Below are 18,474 nucleotides of genomic sequence, written 5' to 3' on the forward strand. Positions count from 1 at the left end.
TAAGCAAACTGATTGAACCAAAAAATGTACTGGGAGAACCGGAGGAGGATGATAGTGTCATTTGCTTTGTTTTTGTTTTATTTAATAAGAGGTTGGTGACATCCATATGAAATATGAATGACAACTTGAATCTTCCAGTACTTTATCTATAACTCTAATTCGCACACCCCCAATACAAATTTATACAATGTAAATAAGGGAACGAAGGGTTTGTTTTAAATGGTTTTTGTGCTGAAAAACTGGCCAAATAGTGCTGTTGAGAGAACCTGCAGTAAATTCAGAAAATATCTGGAAAACAGGAAAATATGTTCACCAAATACACTGAATCCTGCTATCCTTTATATTCAGGTTATCATAAACTTATTGGAGTGATCGCTGTGTCTGACGTGACTTTTTCATCAACAAATGCCCCTTACTTGCAGCTTACTGTGCAACTTTGCTATGTGTTGATTCTGCCTGTAATCTAAACTCCACTGTCCCCTTGATGCACTGTTTTTATTAAGTCAGTTCATTGTCATTTTGGAAACACCAGTTCATGCACCAGAACGTTGTGGTAAATGTGTAAAATGCCTGACTAGATCAGCTGCTGATGGTCATTGTTGCAACATTTCTGTTTCAGCTTCAGTATCGCTACACTAATGGTAGCCTGTAGCCAAAATTTAGCAATGGCAGCTTCACTTTTCGTCCTTTACAAACTGTTCTTAAAGGCAGCCTGATGGCATATATATTACTAACTTTATTTTCTTTAGAATGCACTTAACCGTCTGTTCAATTTGCAGCCCACAAACTAATGCAGCATAGCTGAAACATGGTAGCCTTCAGCCACATGCATCAAACACATCTGATTGTGTGTCTGTTTCCAGGTGTAACACAATCAATGTGTTTGAATTGAATATAAATTAACAAGATACTGTAGCACTAAAAAAAAACATTTTTATATCCGTGTCAATATACAAAGATTTTGTTACAAAAATATACATGTCAAGAACTGGAGGCAGTTTGGTCTCTTGTGCTTCCTTGTCAGGACATACTCAGAGTGTGTATGCTTTACACGGTCTCTGCCACTATAAAGGATGACAGAATGCCCAAATAGGCAAAGCCATTCCATTGTAGTGGAAACTTCTGCAAGATGGGCAAAATTTCTCTGCACACAAAGACCACATATTTCTTGTACTCACTGCATGTTTCATGGGAGTGAGACTGTTTAAGAATTACATCTGTTTTTGTATTGGTCTGAAATGTTGCTTTCTCCCACCAGATTTAGCAGAGAAGAAATCATCCATAGCTTCAGAAGATCAGCAGGCAACAAGCACTTTAGTGGAGAACATCAAACTGAGCATTCAACACAACAATGTTGTTGAACCCATCAAGCTCCTTCTGCAGAAAGTTAAACCAGACGTCAAACGACAAAGGTAAAGGGACAGTGTTTTCTGTTATCTTCCCCCACTCTCCTACCCAAACCTACACCAGGATCACATACCATTTAAGTGTTGTAAAGGCCTCCCACACGTGGCTATAGAACAGTCAACCCCCTCTGACACTCCCAGTCAATACACATCCTACAGCCACATGTTTAGGGTCAGATTTTCATACGGGCACTTTGAGATCTGGCTTGTGTAGATCTACTCCTGTGCATGTAGTTGCTGCAGTTATTTGCAAATCAGGTAGCTAAACCCCAGTTGTGTACACAAAAACTGATTTTTTTTTTTTAACGTAAGTGAATAAATATGCGTGCAAAAGCAGATACAAAATATGTGGAGATCTTGGGCCTCGATTTACATTTTGTCATTGAAACCTTTACATTGCAAAGGATCTGAAAGCACCCTATGAACTATCGTTATAACCACTGAAGTTCAGCTGCATGCGAGTTGCTGGCTGGGAGGAGTCAGCACTGCATTTTGCACAATAGTTTTGATTAAGGGTAAAAACTGGCATCTGGAGGCTTAGGAATATTTATTACCCTTATTCCTAGGGTTACTTTCAGGTTCCCAAAAAGAGGATGCTGCCAGAGGGGGTATTTATGGGGGTGCTGGAGGGGTGTATGTACTGGGAGAGGGTATTTGGGGGAGTACCTGTGTCCCATAGATGCCGTCTCCGTGGGTGCTCCAGGGCTAGAGCACACACCGGCAGCCAGCTTCCCCCCAGTGACTCCTGCCCACCGGCGGCCCCACTGATCAACTTCTCCCCCTCCCTCCTAGTGCCTCCCGGCTCCTGCAATCAGCTGTTCCGTGGCATGCAAGAGGTGCTGGGAGGGAAGGGGAGGAGCGGGGGCCGGGGCATGTTCAGGGGAGGGAATGGGAAGGGGAGGAGCGGGGGTGGGACCTTGGTGAAAGGGGTGGGGGAAAGAAGGGGTGTGGCCAAGAAGGGGAAGGGCCTGGGGCCTTGGGGAAAGCGGTGGAGTGGAGGCAGGGCCTGAGCGAGAGTTGAGCACCCCTGAGCAAAGGGAAAAGCCAGAGCCTCTGCTGTGTCCTCAATCTTGAGGTGGGGGCAGTGTTGCTCTGTCTTGGTGGCAGGGCGGCTGGCACAGGTCCAGGATGCTGCACCAGCCGTCTGTCGCTCCCTGCCTCTCCCACCTCCCCAGGGCTTGGAGGCAGGACCTGGGTGGGTGGGATCCGGCTGCTGCAGTCTAGGGACCGATTGGTAGCTGGGGCAAGGTTGACAGTCTCTCCTGCAGCAGGCTCTGGCTCCTTTTTTCTCTGGCTCAGCAAGCAGGGTTTCCCTGTCATGTAAAGGGGAATTTTGTGTGCCTGGGTGAGGCTTACCTGTCTGTGCTTCTCCCACTCTTTCTGTAGCCAGGCTGGCAGTTTCCTTCTTTCTCCTACAAAGGCTACTCAGTACCAAGTGGTGCATGTTTGTTTGCACGCTTGCTCTGAGTGCATGAGAACTTCAGTGACCCTTTCTCTAAGGAGACCTGGGATAGGTCCAGTCAGCTGCCTCCTTTGGGGATGACTCCCGGAGCTTCTTGATTGGCTCTTCTCTTCTGCCTCCCCTCTTCCCCCCTTCTGGGGAGTAGAGGGGCTTACATAAGCAAAAGATAAAAGCAGTTTTTTTCCAGTGTAATCAACAGACCAGATGTAGGCTGTTCCCTTTCTTCATTCAGGCATAATCTAGATTGATTTACAAAGAATACAGTGACTGTATTAAACCAAGAGGCCAGCTCTGTGTCAGTTTCTCATATTGTGCATATGTCTTTAATTCTTCAAGCCTATCCCATTCTTAAGTGCATACTGACTGAAATACAGAAACTGTGTATTTTCAGGGTGTTAAAATGAAATCACTTTATTCATTAATACAGTCCCTACTTTTTTTGCTCCTAGTTCCATACACCTATTTGTTTAATTTGTGGATAATTCTGTTCCAGTGAAAATTTGACATCCTGAAACTAAACACAGATAACATTGCCGATTCCAAATATCAAAAAAATCATGAGAAATTTAAAAATGAGATTTTAAAAATACGTTTTGTTTTTTTTTCACTTGCCTTGTAGTTTGTGAACCTTGGGGGCGGGGTCACATTTTTCTCCACAAGCATGGTGACTAAAACATTTTTTAATGAAAGATGAGATTTTTTTCATATAAGCTCTTGACTCCAGGAGCTGGGCTCAAAGAAGCACACCAAAAACTGCAGGACTCATAAAATCATGAGTTGACAGCACTGATTAACAAGCCATTTATAATACAAATAAGATTGGAAACATAGTTAAAGCTGTGTTTTTATAGGCGATAAATATGCTTTCAGCATTGATTTCTTGAGTGTAGTTTGTACTTTAATTGACTCACATTTTAAAATATTTTACAGGAGTTTTTATAGAGAAATCCTTTTCCTGTCTTTGGTGTCTCTTGGGAGAGAGAACATTGACATTGGTAAGTTGAAAACGTTGTGAAATGTACATGTTTATTTGCACAAATATATTCAAGAGAAGGCACAGTCCGTGTGGGCTGATATAGGATAGCTAACTTCAAAAAACTGGCATTTGTTTCAGGGGTTTCTAAGCAGCTGTTCAACTGGCAGACTTCCTTACTTCAGGATCAATGAACTAATGAATACTATTACAAGTTTTGCTTTTGTGATTCTCAGTTACTGCTTATTTAAAACAGCTACATCTGGCAGAGTGATACATTTTAAAAAAAGAAACTTTATTTTTGTGGAAATATTTATGGTGTGCACTTGAAGTCATTTAAGCAGCACTTTCACCAATGCTCTCTGTATTCCAGAGGCCTTTGACAGTGAGTACAGACTTGCATATAAAAGTCTAACGACAGAAGTGCTTGAGAAGATGCAGAAAATAGATGCACCGCCAAGCAGCAGTGTGGAGTGGTGCAGAAAATGCTTTGGAGCACCTGTCATATAAAAATGAGGGAAGAGGTGATGGAACTTCACAAAACAGAAACAGATGGGACAGAAACTGAGCATATGTAGATTTGGATTCAAGTTCCTAAAAGAAGACTAAATCCAGCAAGCTGTATCCAGATCAAATCTCTCTTTGGGACAAGTTCTGATTTTTTCTTTTGTCATCTCATGAAATATTGTAAAGTGCTATAAAATACCTTAAAACTTCTTAATACCAAGGATATTCAGTTCTTGAATGGCTTATCTGCTTTAACTTTATTTTTCTGTATATATTTGTTTCTTCTTGCTTGTCTGCCATCTTCTTCATCAAGTGGTTGAGAAGGGAGATGGTGACTCAATAAGAGCCTTTAGTTGGTGGCTTTCTTAAGGACCATCAATACTGGGATATTTTATAAGTGTATGTTTTGGATTGCCTTTCTAGCCCAGTAGCATGTTAAGTGCACTGGTAAAGCGGGATCTGTTTGTTGCATATAGGTGCAGCATGTTTGTACATATTTATGGAACCCTTGAATTGTGACTTGCCATGCAGCTATTTTAGACAGGTCACGATACCAAACAATAGCTTTAGTTATTATCTTTCTTTTTGACAGTAGTCCTTTCCCGGTTAATAATTTAAATCTCTATTGACTGACAATAACTCTTCCATTTTGGCAATCTTATAAAACTTTAGCTTTTCTCTATTCAGTGACCTGCTCCATGAAATTAGATATACTCTGACTATATTGCATTGTTCTCCCAAACAGTGATGGGCTTCTGCCCTGAGCAGCTTGGAGATGGGTGTCTTTCTGCAAGCTACAGAGATAGTTTAATGAAACTAGGGTGCAAAAAGGTTTTGACATAAACAAATATTGACCAGAAATGAAGATTCCCACCCCCACCCCCACCCCAAAAAAAGTGCCCCTTGGGGTGAACTTGCAGCTTCAGGCACTATTGCCCCATACCTGGTATCTTTCTAACCTATGGGATAATTATTTTGCACTGTAGATCCAGATTCAATATTTTTTTACTCTACATATATCTATATACAACTCTTAAAGTTGTGTATACAGAGAAAAATTGAAGAGCTCAAAGGACTGGTCTTAAAAGTTAAAACCATGTTTAGTTGATTGCCAGTAGATGGAAAGACTTGCACCTACTTGACAATACTTGTCATGTCCTCTGCAAGATGAAACTTAGACATTGGTCTTTGACTTAAATGTTTCCATAACTAAATTACATGGCAACATATGTGGATAGCCCTGTTGCTTCTGCTTCAATCAAATGAGCTGAATCAGTACATGTCCATCCCTTACTAAGGAGGTCACTCCTGGAAGAAGCAACTGAGAGAAGGCATGAAAGAATTATTAAAATAATGTGACTTAGGCATGTTCTTACTTTCAACTTGAATGTAATCTGCTCATACTACTCCCATGCCAGCATCTTTACTTATTTTTCACACTTCAGTCATTTTAACTCTTTACAGGGGCACTAGGATCTCATTGGAAGTGCCAGTACCTGAACCCTTCCTCAGAAACGTCAAAGTACTTTTAACATGCTGCTGACATAACATTTTTATAAGATGTGTGTTCCTTCAAAGAAATGGATTTTGCACTATTTGTATCAGAAAATATTTTTGGCATTGTAGGCTGGATGCTCACATTAATAATAATAATAAAAAAAAAACAAAAACAAAAAAAACCATAGCAACTGGTGATCCTAGGCCATGTTAGTATATTAAGTTCATTTGGAATCCTCCCTCCATGAAAATATTCGGCATTTTCCATTCTCAAAAGCAAAAAAGCACAACCACAGTACAAGAACTTTATCTCAATCCTTCTGTCATTTTTAGCCTTTTGAGTTCGTTTGTTGTTTTGCAGATTTCAGACCAACTCAACAATGAGTAGAGAGCTGTTTTCTTATACTCACCTGTGGAATTGGTGCTTGATTTTCTTCTCTGCTCCCCTCCTCACCAATGTAATTAATTGTTCATATTTTAAATTTAAAAATCCCTGTGAAGCATGCTCTTGAATACTTACACTTGCATTGTAGTAGTTACTAATCTAAGTAAGTTTTATACAAATAGCAAAGATTGTACCTAATACTTTACTTTAGTACTGGCTTTAAAAGTACAGCAGCACAAAGATTAAATTATTACCTCTCATTGATAGTCCTAAATAATAAGCAGCTAAGCCTTATGGCTCCTTGGAGCAATTTAAATAGCAATACTCTTTGAGCATCCTAAATATTTAGCTACCCTTATTTTCCCCAGCTGCAGATAATCTTTACAACATGTTGTTTTGCCTATTGGCTAATAATGAAATAACTGGATTCCTTTTTCACCCTCAGACATAATTGTAGATGACATTTTTAATCAATTCGCTTTGTTTTAACAGCCCTCCCATATGCACTGCTGCAAATCTTCAACAATGAGACACTGGGCTTGCGTAAACATCCAGAGTAGCTTGTGTGTCGTGGTATCTAGCACTAAATGTTTGTTTCCTAAGGCTAATGAGATAAAAAGGATACTCTTATGATCCTGGATCATTCTTGAAGAGGATTTAATGTCCCTGGATTTACTACATCACACTGATTCCTCTGCATGTTATAACGTAGTCTCTATTCTGTTGTACATACCTGTTTCCCAGCTAGCTGAAAGCGCTGTGTGAAACTAAGTGAAATCAAGTCAAAAACCCCACTTACAATTACTTTCCAACTTAGAATCCAGGACACACTGAAGACTGTTGTTTTGTTGTTGAGTTTGAGTTTTTTTTAAACTGCTTGGTTTTTAATTCTAGTTTTTAATAGCTGGTTAACTAGCTGACTCTAGAATAGATTTATGCAGGAGAAAGTGAAAGTCCTCAAGGTGATTATGTAATCACAGTATTTCATCTAACATGCAGCTAGATTTGCTCACAAGAGGGCTCCTTGTAAGTTGTTGCCTCCTTCTGACCATGTATCACTTCCTGTTCCTCCTCCTTTGACTTCTTTATGTGAAATATTTAGCTGCAAACATTAGAGATTGAGGCAAATTGTCCTAGAGCTGGATTTTCAGAGATGAATGCTTACCTAATCTGAATATGCAAACCCTCATGACTGCATTTGGAAAACAGGTATGGCACCTGACTAGACTTGAATGAGCATTAATACCCATATGATTGAAAATCTGACCCAAAATGCATGAGGACAATTCCTTAAAACTTTACCATTTGCATTTTAAATGGGTTCCCCCACCCCTCCCTTGAGGCACTAAAGACATTATAAATGTTTCCCTGCAAATTAATAACCTAATAAACTTGGGGGGGGGAGGGGGATATGAGTAAAATTGGAAGCTGCTTGACTAAGAATTAACATTTTGAACTATATCCCCCAATGATCTAAATTACCATACATCCACTGTGTATGAGTGAACTTCCCCCAGCTGTCATCCAAAGAGGAATCTGAGTTCAGCCCTTGTTCTTTTCTTCTACATAAGCAGGAAAATAAATGCCTTGTTAACTTGGGAACCCCAGGCTTCCAGAGGCAGAACGGTTCTAGTCTGATGTAACCGGCAGCCAAGAATGGGATGAAGATGCTTTCATTGTATACATTTTGGAACCCTAATTAATAATCATAATGGTTGCAGATGACTATTACCTGAAGAGCTTGTTATTGGGCTGCACAAAGTCAGGGTCCAAACCAAAATGATCACATAGGTGGAGCTGGGCACAACTTGGTTGCAAGCATGCTGAAGTGTGTGAGAGATGTTAAAAGGAGCTTATTAGGATAAAACAGATAACGAACACAGGAAAATCTCTTTGAATTTACGTAGTCTTTAAAATTTTGGACTACTAGTTAACTATATGGAGAGAGCAATGTATGTTGCAATGTTCATCCAATTGTAAATGTACCAAACCTGCCTTGTTTCCCTTTATGAAACAAAATATCTACATTTTCTGTAAAGCTAAATGGGATCTTTAGAAGTTTGAAATCAAGAGTCTCAAGAGAGAACTTTTTTTGTGTGTTGGATGTGCAGAGTGAATAAACTCCAGAACATTACAAAGATTAATTGTAATTATTGTAAATGAAAATAGATTCCAAAAAGTTTGTGTATATAGAACAAATAGCAAACTGAATTAAAATACCGTGCAACGTACCATGAAAATAGAACATCTGTGTACAATGCTGATAGCTATTGTCTTCATATTTTATATAATACTAGTTAAGAAAATAACATCTTAATTGAAAAATTGTGTTATGTAGAAAATGTATCTTAAACTAAATTATATTCCACTTTCTCAAAAAACTAAGTTAGTCGTATGTATAGCTGAATTTCACACGTTGGCTAAACTCTTAATTCACATTGCGTTTGTGAATTACTAGATTTTTTTCCACCCTAATTGTGATGACTTTCTGTATTGCCTCAAATTTAGGATATACATGTACCTTACTTAGCTTGAGTTTACTATTTTCATAGAAATAACTGCAACATGGGGTATGTTTGCAAAGTGTGTATTAATTAGACCATAGAAATCTATATTTTTAACTGTTTAAAAACTTTAAAAAAATGTAACCGAGGAATCCAGCCTAAAGTAGAGATTTGTTTTTAAACATTGATCAGTCATCAATTTCTTCATGCAAATAACTATTTCATTAACTATTGAATCTTTTTATTGAATTAATGATAGCCTTTCTAAATAAAAATTCTTTCATTTAACAATTTGAAACCTTCAGGTGCCTTCTGTATATCAGCTTTTCCTTGTAGACCTTTTCAGAAACAACCACACTCCCTTGTAAACCGTAAATGCTGAAATTGAACAGTTGAGTTGGGTACTGTTCTGATTTTACTGTGCTGTATTTTGTGATGCATATTAGAAAAGAAACAAATTGATTTTTTTCTTTCATTCTGCATCAATGATGCAAAAAAAAAAAAAAGGGATTATATTTCCTGTTTTTACAAGCACACTGAACTCCTTTTAGGAGCTTAAAAATAAACTAGGTTAATGAGGATAAAACGAAGTAGTGTGAATAAATTATCAATTTACTAAATGAGTTGGGAAGTTTTCTATTAATGCAATATTTGCACTGGTTTAGAGAGTCTTTGTGAACTGTTCAAAAATGACATCCATTTACTGTGCTTTGATCTAACAATAATTTCTCTAATATTTTTGTACATTTGACAATGTTTCTTGGTGCTTTGTTCTGAATTTTGTATAGCTAAGAAACATCTATTTCTCCAAATAAAATATGTACAACTGCTGTCTGGAATGCCCTTTTTTAGTTCTATTTTTGTCATCAAATTGCTTTAACAGCAATAAACTTAAAATGGTGGGTTCAGCTTGGGCAAGTATACAGCATACTGACATTTTAAAAAAGAAAGTCACCACCCTCCCCAGTTAATCCAGTTTTAGCTAAAAACTTAGTTTGGGTAATTCAAAGTTGTGTTATACCCACAATAGCTGTGACTCCACTTTGTGCAGATGTTAGATTACTATATATGGTAACATGCCTTTATCAGTCTGCAGTTTAGCAGAGATGTTTGCTGTGGAAACCTGAATTCAGTGGATGTGTGAAATTTCAACCATATAATTACAAGGTAGCCTTAATGAAAATTATGAAAATTTGTCAGCCTAGGCGCACACTAAGGCTGTTGCTTTGATAGTCATGGCTTTGTCATAGCAAACAATTGAAGTATTGCTTGAATCAGTAAGTCTTGCTTGAGAACTGGAAAGTCAAGTATGTTTCTATAGAATAACAATGTTAAATTATTTTAATGGCCTATGCTAGACAGATCAAGTACTGAAAGTTTAGTCTTGTTTACTAGCAGGGTGTCTAGGGTGACAAATGGCATGATTCTTTCTGGGGAGTGGGAAGGGGGCTCTAAAAATCAAGGTCCTTGCCATGGAATTATGGCCATAAATAGCTCCTGCAGCTTTTAACTATAATACTATTCTAGTCACCTGTCAGGAAAGAAAATTACTTGCTGCAAGCCAAGAAAGAGGGCAAACAGAATTCTGCAATGGTGCATAAAATGCACTTTTTTGCAATTTCAGTGTTCATGCATTTGACTGAGTGAACATTCTGATAAACTCACATGTGAAATTGTGAACAGGTCAATACTGTATAAGTTAAAGGCTTTATCCAAACATTTAGAGGGAAGAAAAAATTAAATTTAACTGGCAGTGGTTCTAGATATGTTCCCCTTCAGGAGCTCTACTGCCCCCTCCCTGCATTGAACTATTTGTTGGACATTCAAATAGGAACTGCCCCCAGCCTCCCCATCTAGTGTCCCCCATGCACTAGCTATACCACCCTACCTCAGTGCAGCCTGCCCTGCCCCTAGTCCTAGAGCCTGCTCCAGCCAGGGTCATTGGACCTGCCTGGGGGGTGTGTGCGTGTGGGCACAGCACTAAGCACCCTGGCCTCCTGCCAGTGTTTCTAGGCCTGATCCTGAACCACTCCATTTTTGCACCCTCCTGTTGACTACCTAGGGCAGGTGCCCCTTCCTAGTTATGGCCCTGAGAATATCACAGGGGCCATAGCTGTGCTCTGACTGGGCAGCAAGTGGCCCACAGGTTGAGAACCACTTCTCTACTGCCTATGTTAAACAGGTCAAACCATCTGGCCTAAATCTGTCCTTTGAGAAGATGCTTGTGTGCATGTTTATTTTGCCTTTTCGCTAAGTAGGAGAAGAGACCATGGATAGAGAAAAATAAGGCTGTAATGCAAGCTTCTACATCAAAGATTTTGGGAAAAATTATGTAAAAACCCATTCAAGGTAAAGAGGAAACAATGCTAGCAGTATTGACTAGAAAGTGAGTTTATTCAATCTAATACTTAAGATTGGTATTACTAATTTAACTACCCTCGATGTGACTGCATGAAGAACCTTCTCTGAAAGAACTACCTTTTTGATGGGAGTTACATTACTTTCCCTATTTAACAGTGGCAAAATAGAGTATAAGTCTAAGAGCAGAGCATCACTACAAGCATATTTTTACTAAACACACTGAAAAATTCAATTTCACCATAAAAGATTTATTTTCTTAATCATTTACATCTTTTACTTTTGGCTTGACTCAGATTTAGATGTAGAGGCCCTCAATGAAGACAGTCGTCTTCTCTTGGCTATCTGCTCCTGCCGTTTTTCCTTGGCCTCCTTTAAAAAGAAAAGCAGCACCCAGTGAGTAATGCACAATACTGTTATAATTGAATAAGATGTCCTTCTGTAAAGATGAAGGAACATACTCTTGCTTTTGACATCTAAAACACAATCTGATGTGTCCAACCGGAAAGCAAGAACCCTTTTAAACATTCAAACTCTTATTCCCAGTATTTTCCCCTCCCACATCTGAATTCTAGATGCCCCTTTCTTGGCAGCTATATGGAAACAGCTCCATTATTTCTACTATTCAGCACAGCAATTTACACCACACTACCATGGTGATTTACTTGAACGATATTTTTTCTAAGATCTGTATTTTCAATGTATATTATCCCAGTTAGTCAACTTTGGAGCTAAGGAATTCAATCAATAATCCTTACCCTTCACAGGTGGGTTACTTGATTTCAACTCTCCAACCCTACCTGCACTGGGCCTTAAGAGTTCAGGAAGTGAGTTTAAAACACTGTTCCAGTTAAGTCAGTTTAACATTGCTAGTTAAGACAAAATTATGTTCAAGGGCCAGTATTTTACATGGGGTCCCCAGCCTACAATGTGATTGCTAAAAAAACTGTTGTACCAGAACATGCAATCCAAACTGTCAAACTACGTTAGAAAATGGTTTAACTGGAACAGCATTTACACGCAGCTTATGCATGTAATGTGGACAAGAGGTCTCATTACTCCTAAAATGGTTAAAGAATGCTTGAGCAATGTAACAAGTTGTGCTGAATAGCCAGTCTATCATTAGAGCTAGCCAGGCTGCTATCTGCTTGCGAACTCCTGAAAGGTGCAGCACAGAAGTCTTTTCTAGTCAGTGTAGGAGTCAGATTTTGTCCTGTAATAGACTGACTGCTGTGGTGCTAGAGAGCTACCTCCATAGCTGTCTTCAAAAGGAGTAGACATACCTTCATTCTCTTGGCCAAAAGCTTAGCATATTCTGCTGCTTCCTCCTTGTTCTTCTGAGTTCGTTGCTTCTTTAGAGCAATACGTCTGCGCTTATGTTGCAGAACTCGGGGAGTCACCAATCGTTGGATCTTAGGAGCCTTGGTCCTGGGTTTCTTGCCTAGGAAGGAAATGAATTTACTAGTAGAAAAGCTTATACTTAGTGTTTATGGAAATCAAACAGAAGTGTTCAATAGTACAAACAAAGAACCAAGTTCCTCTGCAATGTGTTTTCCTGTCTTATTTTGCAAACTCAGGTCTTTGATTTGTTTTAATATGTCAATAGTAGTTTTGATGCTTTCAATAGTTGTTGCATTTGTTTGCAGCAGATTTTTCAGAACACAAAGCATCTGAACAGTACAGCTATTCTTCCCTCCCATTTAACTAGAGGGGAAGTCTCAATAACATTTAAAGGATTGAGCACAAGTCACCCAAAAGTCAATTAGGATTATGTTCAAAATCCCTTGTTGCTTTTGAAAGCCCTCCCCTAACTAGTGTACATCTTAATCAAGCTACTCTTTTAGCATGACAGTCTGATCTGTTGTACATACATCTAGAGAGGCCTAAAGTTTAGTCAACTTAAAAGAAATCAAGCTGTTGTAAGTATATCAAACTCAAGACCTGCCAATTTGCGTGAATAACCACATCTTCCATTTAAAAAGTCCTGTGTGCGACTGAAATAGATTACAAAGTGCTGTAAAATACAAAGTAAACCAACAATTCTGGTTATCGTAACTGCAGATGTTGTGTGAATAGCTAATTTCAGATAAGTGATCTTTAGGTTGACTGTCTCTTTGACTTGTTCGATGAAACACTGAACTATTTTCTCAGGTCACCTTCAATATGGTGCAGAAGTAGCAGGATGCAAAAGGCAAAAGCTGTGGGGAGAAGTATTCAAGGTGACAAATGCATTCTCATCACTTAAGCAGCACTGCTTCCAAGCAAAGCTAGTTTTGTGGCCCAAGATGCTACTGAAGCAATTGGAAAGTCTAAATTTGAGGGGGGTCTGACTTTGTAGCACTTAGATTGCCAAAGAAGTTATTTGGGTTTAAAAAATTCTGTGGGAGGACTTCCAACCACAGTAAGATTAAAATGTCAGATTCAGCCTCAATTCATTGATTGAAAATTACATTGTGAACCAGTGGTACCAACAGATGCATCTAGAGAGTCCACCAGGTCTTTAACAGTGACCTCCCCAGTGACTTTTTGGGGACTAAGAAAGGATGCTCTAGCTAAAACTTATCAATACTAATTACTGATACTTGTCAGTGCTTTTATGGACAGTGAGCTCAAGATCTAGCTGGTAGAATGTTTTCAGATAGTGTGATTTTTAAAGTAGGGTTTCTAATCACTGCAGAAGTGTGGCTGCCTGTTGTAAGTAAACCCACAAAGTTGCAGAATCTGTCTCACCTTCCTTGTTCAGGGGTTTCCTCACCACATACTGACGCACATCATCTTCTTTGGAGAGGTTGAACAGCTTGCGGATTCTGCTAGCCCTCTTGGGACCAAGTCGACGAGGCACAGTGGTATCTGTCAGTCCAGGAATATCCTTCTCACCTTTGGGAAAGTTGTCATTAGTTATCCTTCTAGATTTTAATGCTGGGGCTGCTTGGAACTAAGGCTATGTCTACACTGTGCATCTTACAATGGCACAGCTGTGCTACTGCACCTACACTGTTGTAAGGTGAGCTGTGTAGCCATTCTTTCTTGCCAGGAGAGAGCTCTCCCAGCACCAAAATAAAACCACCTCCAGCAAGGGGTAGTAGCTTATCCCTGGGGAGCATGGCTCCTGCTGACAAAGCACTGTCCACACCAATGCTTTTCTCATCATTAAAAAACTTGTCATTCAGGGGTGTTTTTTCACACCCCTGAGCAACAAAAGTTAAATGTGCCAGTGTAGACAAAGCCTAAGACTGTGTGTACTTGCCAAAATTCCAACACACATTTGTTTGAGCCTGACAGTTACATATTTAAAAAAGTTCACATTGATATTAAAGATAGGGCAACATTTGAGCCTACTAGCCTTTGTCTCAAGTCAACCCCCAAGCTTTGCTATCAATTATTGTGATAAAGTTTCACAAGATTACTTCATCCTATCATCCTTGATAGACATTTCTAAACTGAAATGTTTTTATTGCTGTTAATCACCAAAAGCATATTGAACTACTGTGTTGGTTAAATGGACCCCTCCCACATGTATATTAAGCCATGTACAGTACAGCTTACTTTCTCTTTCACATCAAATACAAAATGACGAGAGTCTAATTTGCTGTGTGATCTTAGGTATAAAAATAATTATTTCAGATCTGACGAGTAGAATTCTTAGGAGTCCACCAGTGTTTCAAGCTCTTTCAAGATAGATTCTCACCTTTCTTTACGATGACCAAATTCAGGACGCTTAAGTTGGCATCAACAATGCAACCCCGGACAGATTTGCGTTTTCTTTCTCCAGTTCTTCTGGGGCGATAGCAAGAGTGGCCCTTACTGAGCAGCAGGCGGACACGTCCATGGGTCAGAACACCTTGTTTCATGGGGAAGCCTTGTTTATCATTGCCACCACTGATGCGGACAACATATCCCTGTTAAGATGACATCTCAGCACGTCATATTCCTTTAATTGCCCTTAAAAGGATTTGTTTCCATCAAACAAGAAAAGTCAGCACACCCGTCTTTTATAAATTCCATAGTTGTGTTCTTTGTACCTATGCCTCCTTGTAAAACAGCCTCCATCCACAAGCGTTCCAGACAATTTACATGCAGCATGCCGAATAGACTTGCTTTCAACAAATCTAATTCAAAGTACTGTACAGTTTCAGTGCCAGTGCTGGACACAAACATGACAGCAGAAACTATTCAAAGAGTCTTGCTGATCTCTCACATTGAATTAGTGGCCTTTCAAAGTCTCTTCTAGTGCATCGCCTTTAGGAGCTATGGAATAGGTATTCTGAGTACACTGCAGCTAAGACTGTTGAATGACAGTAACACTAACCATAGGCAAAACAGCAGTGGGTCCCATCAATTTAGTAGGATTTGTAGAACAAATTTGTGTGTGTGGGGGGAAGCTTTAAAAATACCCTAGCATCATTTTAGCCCCATATCAATGGAGAGCACAAGTCTAGTTTACATGCAAATTTTAGCCAAAGTCATACTAAGTTGAATTTTATTTAGTGCAGCTTGAAAGTACATTTAGTTTGACACTTGTTAATCAGAGGTCTAAACAATATAGTCTGAAATCCCAAAAACTTTTGTTCAATCTTCATGGTACAGTTTAATTTAACACAATGCTCAGTTTACAGAATGACACTTTAGTAGGTCTATGCCAGGAAAATATAGATTTGACACAGCTGGCTCAAGCAATTAAGTCAGTAGTCTGAAACTTTATACCACCTAAGACTGCTATAACATAAAGCAGTGGTTTTCAACTTTTCAGTTGCAGACCCTTAAATTCCAAATGAAGGGGCAGACCCCCCTCTGGAAATCTCAGTCTTCAGACTCCCCGGGGTCCATTGACTAACCACACATTGAAAACCACTGTTCTATGGTAATGATACCCTTTCATGGACCACTTAGACAGTCATCAGACCCCAGGTTGATTACCATTACTTAAAGCAATTACAGAAAACATGGTTCATTTTTCTAGTTACTTTGTGGGCTTGACATTTACTTTCTCCATAATCTTTTCCCTGTTAGCCATTTGTGTTACAGCAGCATCTTGGAGGCCAAGGGTGATGAGTACCTCATTGTGCTAGGCTTCATATACATAGTGGGAGACCCTCAGGTCCTAGAGAGCTTACACTTTAATGGGACAAGATAAGCCAAAGGCAGAAAAATCATCAGTTTTACAGATAGGGAACTGAGGTAAAGAGATGAAATGACTTGCCCGAGGTTGGTCAGCCTGTGGCAGAGCTAGGCACAGAGCCCTGATGTTTCACATCTGTCTCTCTTTAAACCAGGAAAAACTGTTCTAAAAACACCCTCTTTAGCATCCGATGAAGTGAGCTGTAGCTCACGAAAGCTCATGTTCAAATAAATTGATTAGTCTCTAAGGTGCCACAAGTCCTCCTTTTCTTTTTGCGAATACAGACTAATACGGCTGTTACTCTGAAACCTCTTTAGCAAGCACATGAAAGCTTTGATATTAAACCTAAAACCTTAGTTTTAGAAATGTGTGTCCTTTAAGTTGCGTAGACAGTGTTAACAGTGAATCGCTGCCCACACTTTTTTGGGGGGGGGACGGACAACTGAGTATGTGCAATCAACCTTAATGATACCATTCTTAAATTAGAAGAGTGCCCTTTCCTACAGCTCAATTTATGGTATAAATTCTATCCTCCAAATACTGATTTAGTGGTTTACTTTTAATGGAAAGCATTTTTCTTAATGTTTTACAGTTTCATTGCACAGCAAAACACTTCAGGTCTGCAAAGAGCATTAATTATGTTCCTTAGCAATGCCTGTTTTCCTCATTCCTCCATTCTAACAGCCAAGCTATAGGAGAGCAAGACCAAGAACAGCAAATAGGCCGCTGAAGAGAGCAGTGAAACAGATACTCTAAACACAACTTCACTACAAAAAAAAACAAAAATATTGTCACTCAAACTAAATATAACTTTGAGACACTTGTTTTCAAGGCATCATTACACCAGGTTCTACCTACCCCATGCTTTCTATGCAAGTAGTGTGAGACACTGAATATTTACTCAGTTTGATTTCTTATGCCTCACTTTGCCTCTACTATGCCAAAAATAAGTTTTCAGTAGATTAGCCCAATTCTTACCTTCCATTCTTCACCAAGAGAATCAGCAGCAACTTCCGTGGCCATCCGCTTCTCATAGAAGGTACGCAATTTGCGCTCATCATCCACCTCAATGAGCTTCTGGCAGCCAGTGGCTGGGAAAGAGATGTTGAGCTAGGAACAACAACAAAATAAACCCACGTATTTTCTAGAGCTAAATTCTCATCCCATGAAGCTCATATTACCTCCCGCCCCCCGAAAACCAACTTACTGTTTCAATTGATACTGCAACATTCCTTATGGCTTGTTTCAATATTCTTAATTTAAAACATAGTTAAAATCACACCCACTCCTCAATCTTCAGAGACTTACTGACTTGCTCCTCAGTCAGTCCATTCCTTTAACTGGTTAGCAAACTGCTTCAGAGTTAAACCTTAATGTCCTGAAAGCTACGTGCTCAGATGCTGCAAGCTCCTTGGGGCAGAACCAAGGCAGCAGGCTCTGGGGTCAGGGATAGCTCAGTGGTTTGACCATTGGCCTGCTAAACCCACAGTTGTGAGTTCAATCCTTGAGGGGGGCATTTAGGGATCTGGGGCAAAAATTGGGGATTGGCCCTGCTTTGAGCAGGGGATTGGACTCGATGACCTCCTGAGGTCCCTTCCAACCCTGATAGTCTATGATTCTATGACACCCCCCAGCCCCGGCACTCAAGGCACGCTCGACAAGGTCTGGTGCACTGCCAAACACCCGAAGCGACCCCGAGCTGAGGCTACAGAGGCCCCGCAGAGCGACCCCCCGGTCACCTCGCCCTTGTGGGGGAGGCCGCTGAGGCACAGTAAGGACGGGACCAGCCCGACGACCCGCACCGGGGGGCTACCCCAGGGAGCGCCCTTCAAACGGCCCCAGGGGATGTGCTTCGCCCCGCCGGGACGGGGGGGAGCTTGGCGCGCATAGGGATAGTGGCGGGGGGGGGGGGAGGGGGGAAGCGCCGCCATGTTCCCTGCCCGCCCCCACGCTGCGGGCAATCCGTCCCCATCCTTCCCGCGGCCGCACTCCCCAGCCCAGCCCCGGAGGCAGCGCCTCCCGCAGGCAGTCCCGCCCCGAGCGCCGGGGCCATCGCCGGCCGAGGCGGAGGCGCCTGCCCGGCCGCTCGCCTCACCTTCATCCTCGCCGAGCCGCTCCCCTCGGCTCCGCCACGGCAAAAGAGGCCCTACTTCCGCTCACCCCGACACACATAGGCGCGCAGGGATCTCGCGAGAGAGCCGAGCGACACACGGCGGAGTCTCGCGAGACAGGGAGCGCGGTCCTGGGCAGCTGCCTGACACAA

General features: G+C 40.6%; 2 protein-coding genes across 8 annotated transcripts in view; one reads left to right on the forward strand and one right to left on the reverse strand.

The window, feature by feature from the left end:
* The window catches only part of DENND4C (DENN domain containing 4C), a 119,622-nt gene extending 110,058 nt beyond the window's left edge, over positions 1-9,564 (forward strand). For all 7 annotated transcript variants that reach the window (XM_037902040.2, XM_043546315.1, XM_043546314.1 and 4 more), the window contains 3 exons: positions 1,259-1,412; positions 3,799-3,863; positions 4,215-9,564. In XM_037902040.2, coding sequence (XP_037757968.1) covers positions 1,259-1,412; positions 3,799-3,863; positions 4,215-4,351 — 356 coding nt within the window. In that variant the 3' untranslated portion in view covers positions 4,352-9,564. The remainder of the gene's footprint in view (positions 1-1,258; positions 1,413-3,798; positions 3,864-4,214) is intronic.
* Positions 9,565-11,327: 1,763 nt separating this feature from the next.
* RPS6 (ribosomal protein S6) lies at positions 11,328-18,455 on the reverse strand. Its single transcript, XM_007061683.4, has 6 exons — positions 18,307-18,455; positions 17,190-17,321; positions 14,781-14,991; positions 13,823-13,969; positions 12,376-12,533; positions 11,328-11,464 (listed from the first exon to the last, which is right to left on the reverse strand). Exons 1-6 carry the CDS (start codon positions 18,310-18,312, stop codon positions 11,369-11,371), a joined length of 750 nt encoding a protein of 249 aa, XP_007061745.1. The 5' UTR covers positions 18,313-18,455; the 3' UTR covers positions 11,328-11,368.
* Between the last annotated feature and the right edge of the window lie 19 nt (positions 18,456-18,474).

This window comes from Chelonia mydas, chromosome 5 (genome assembly GCF_015237465.2).
Source record: "Chelonia mydas isolate rCheMyd1 chromosome 5, rCheMyd1.pri.v2, whole genome shotgun sequence".
Taxonomy (NCBI): domain Eukaryota; kingdom Metazoa; phylum Chordata; order Testudines; family Cheloniidae; genus Chelonia; species Chelonia mydas.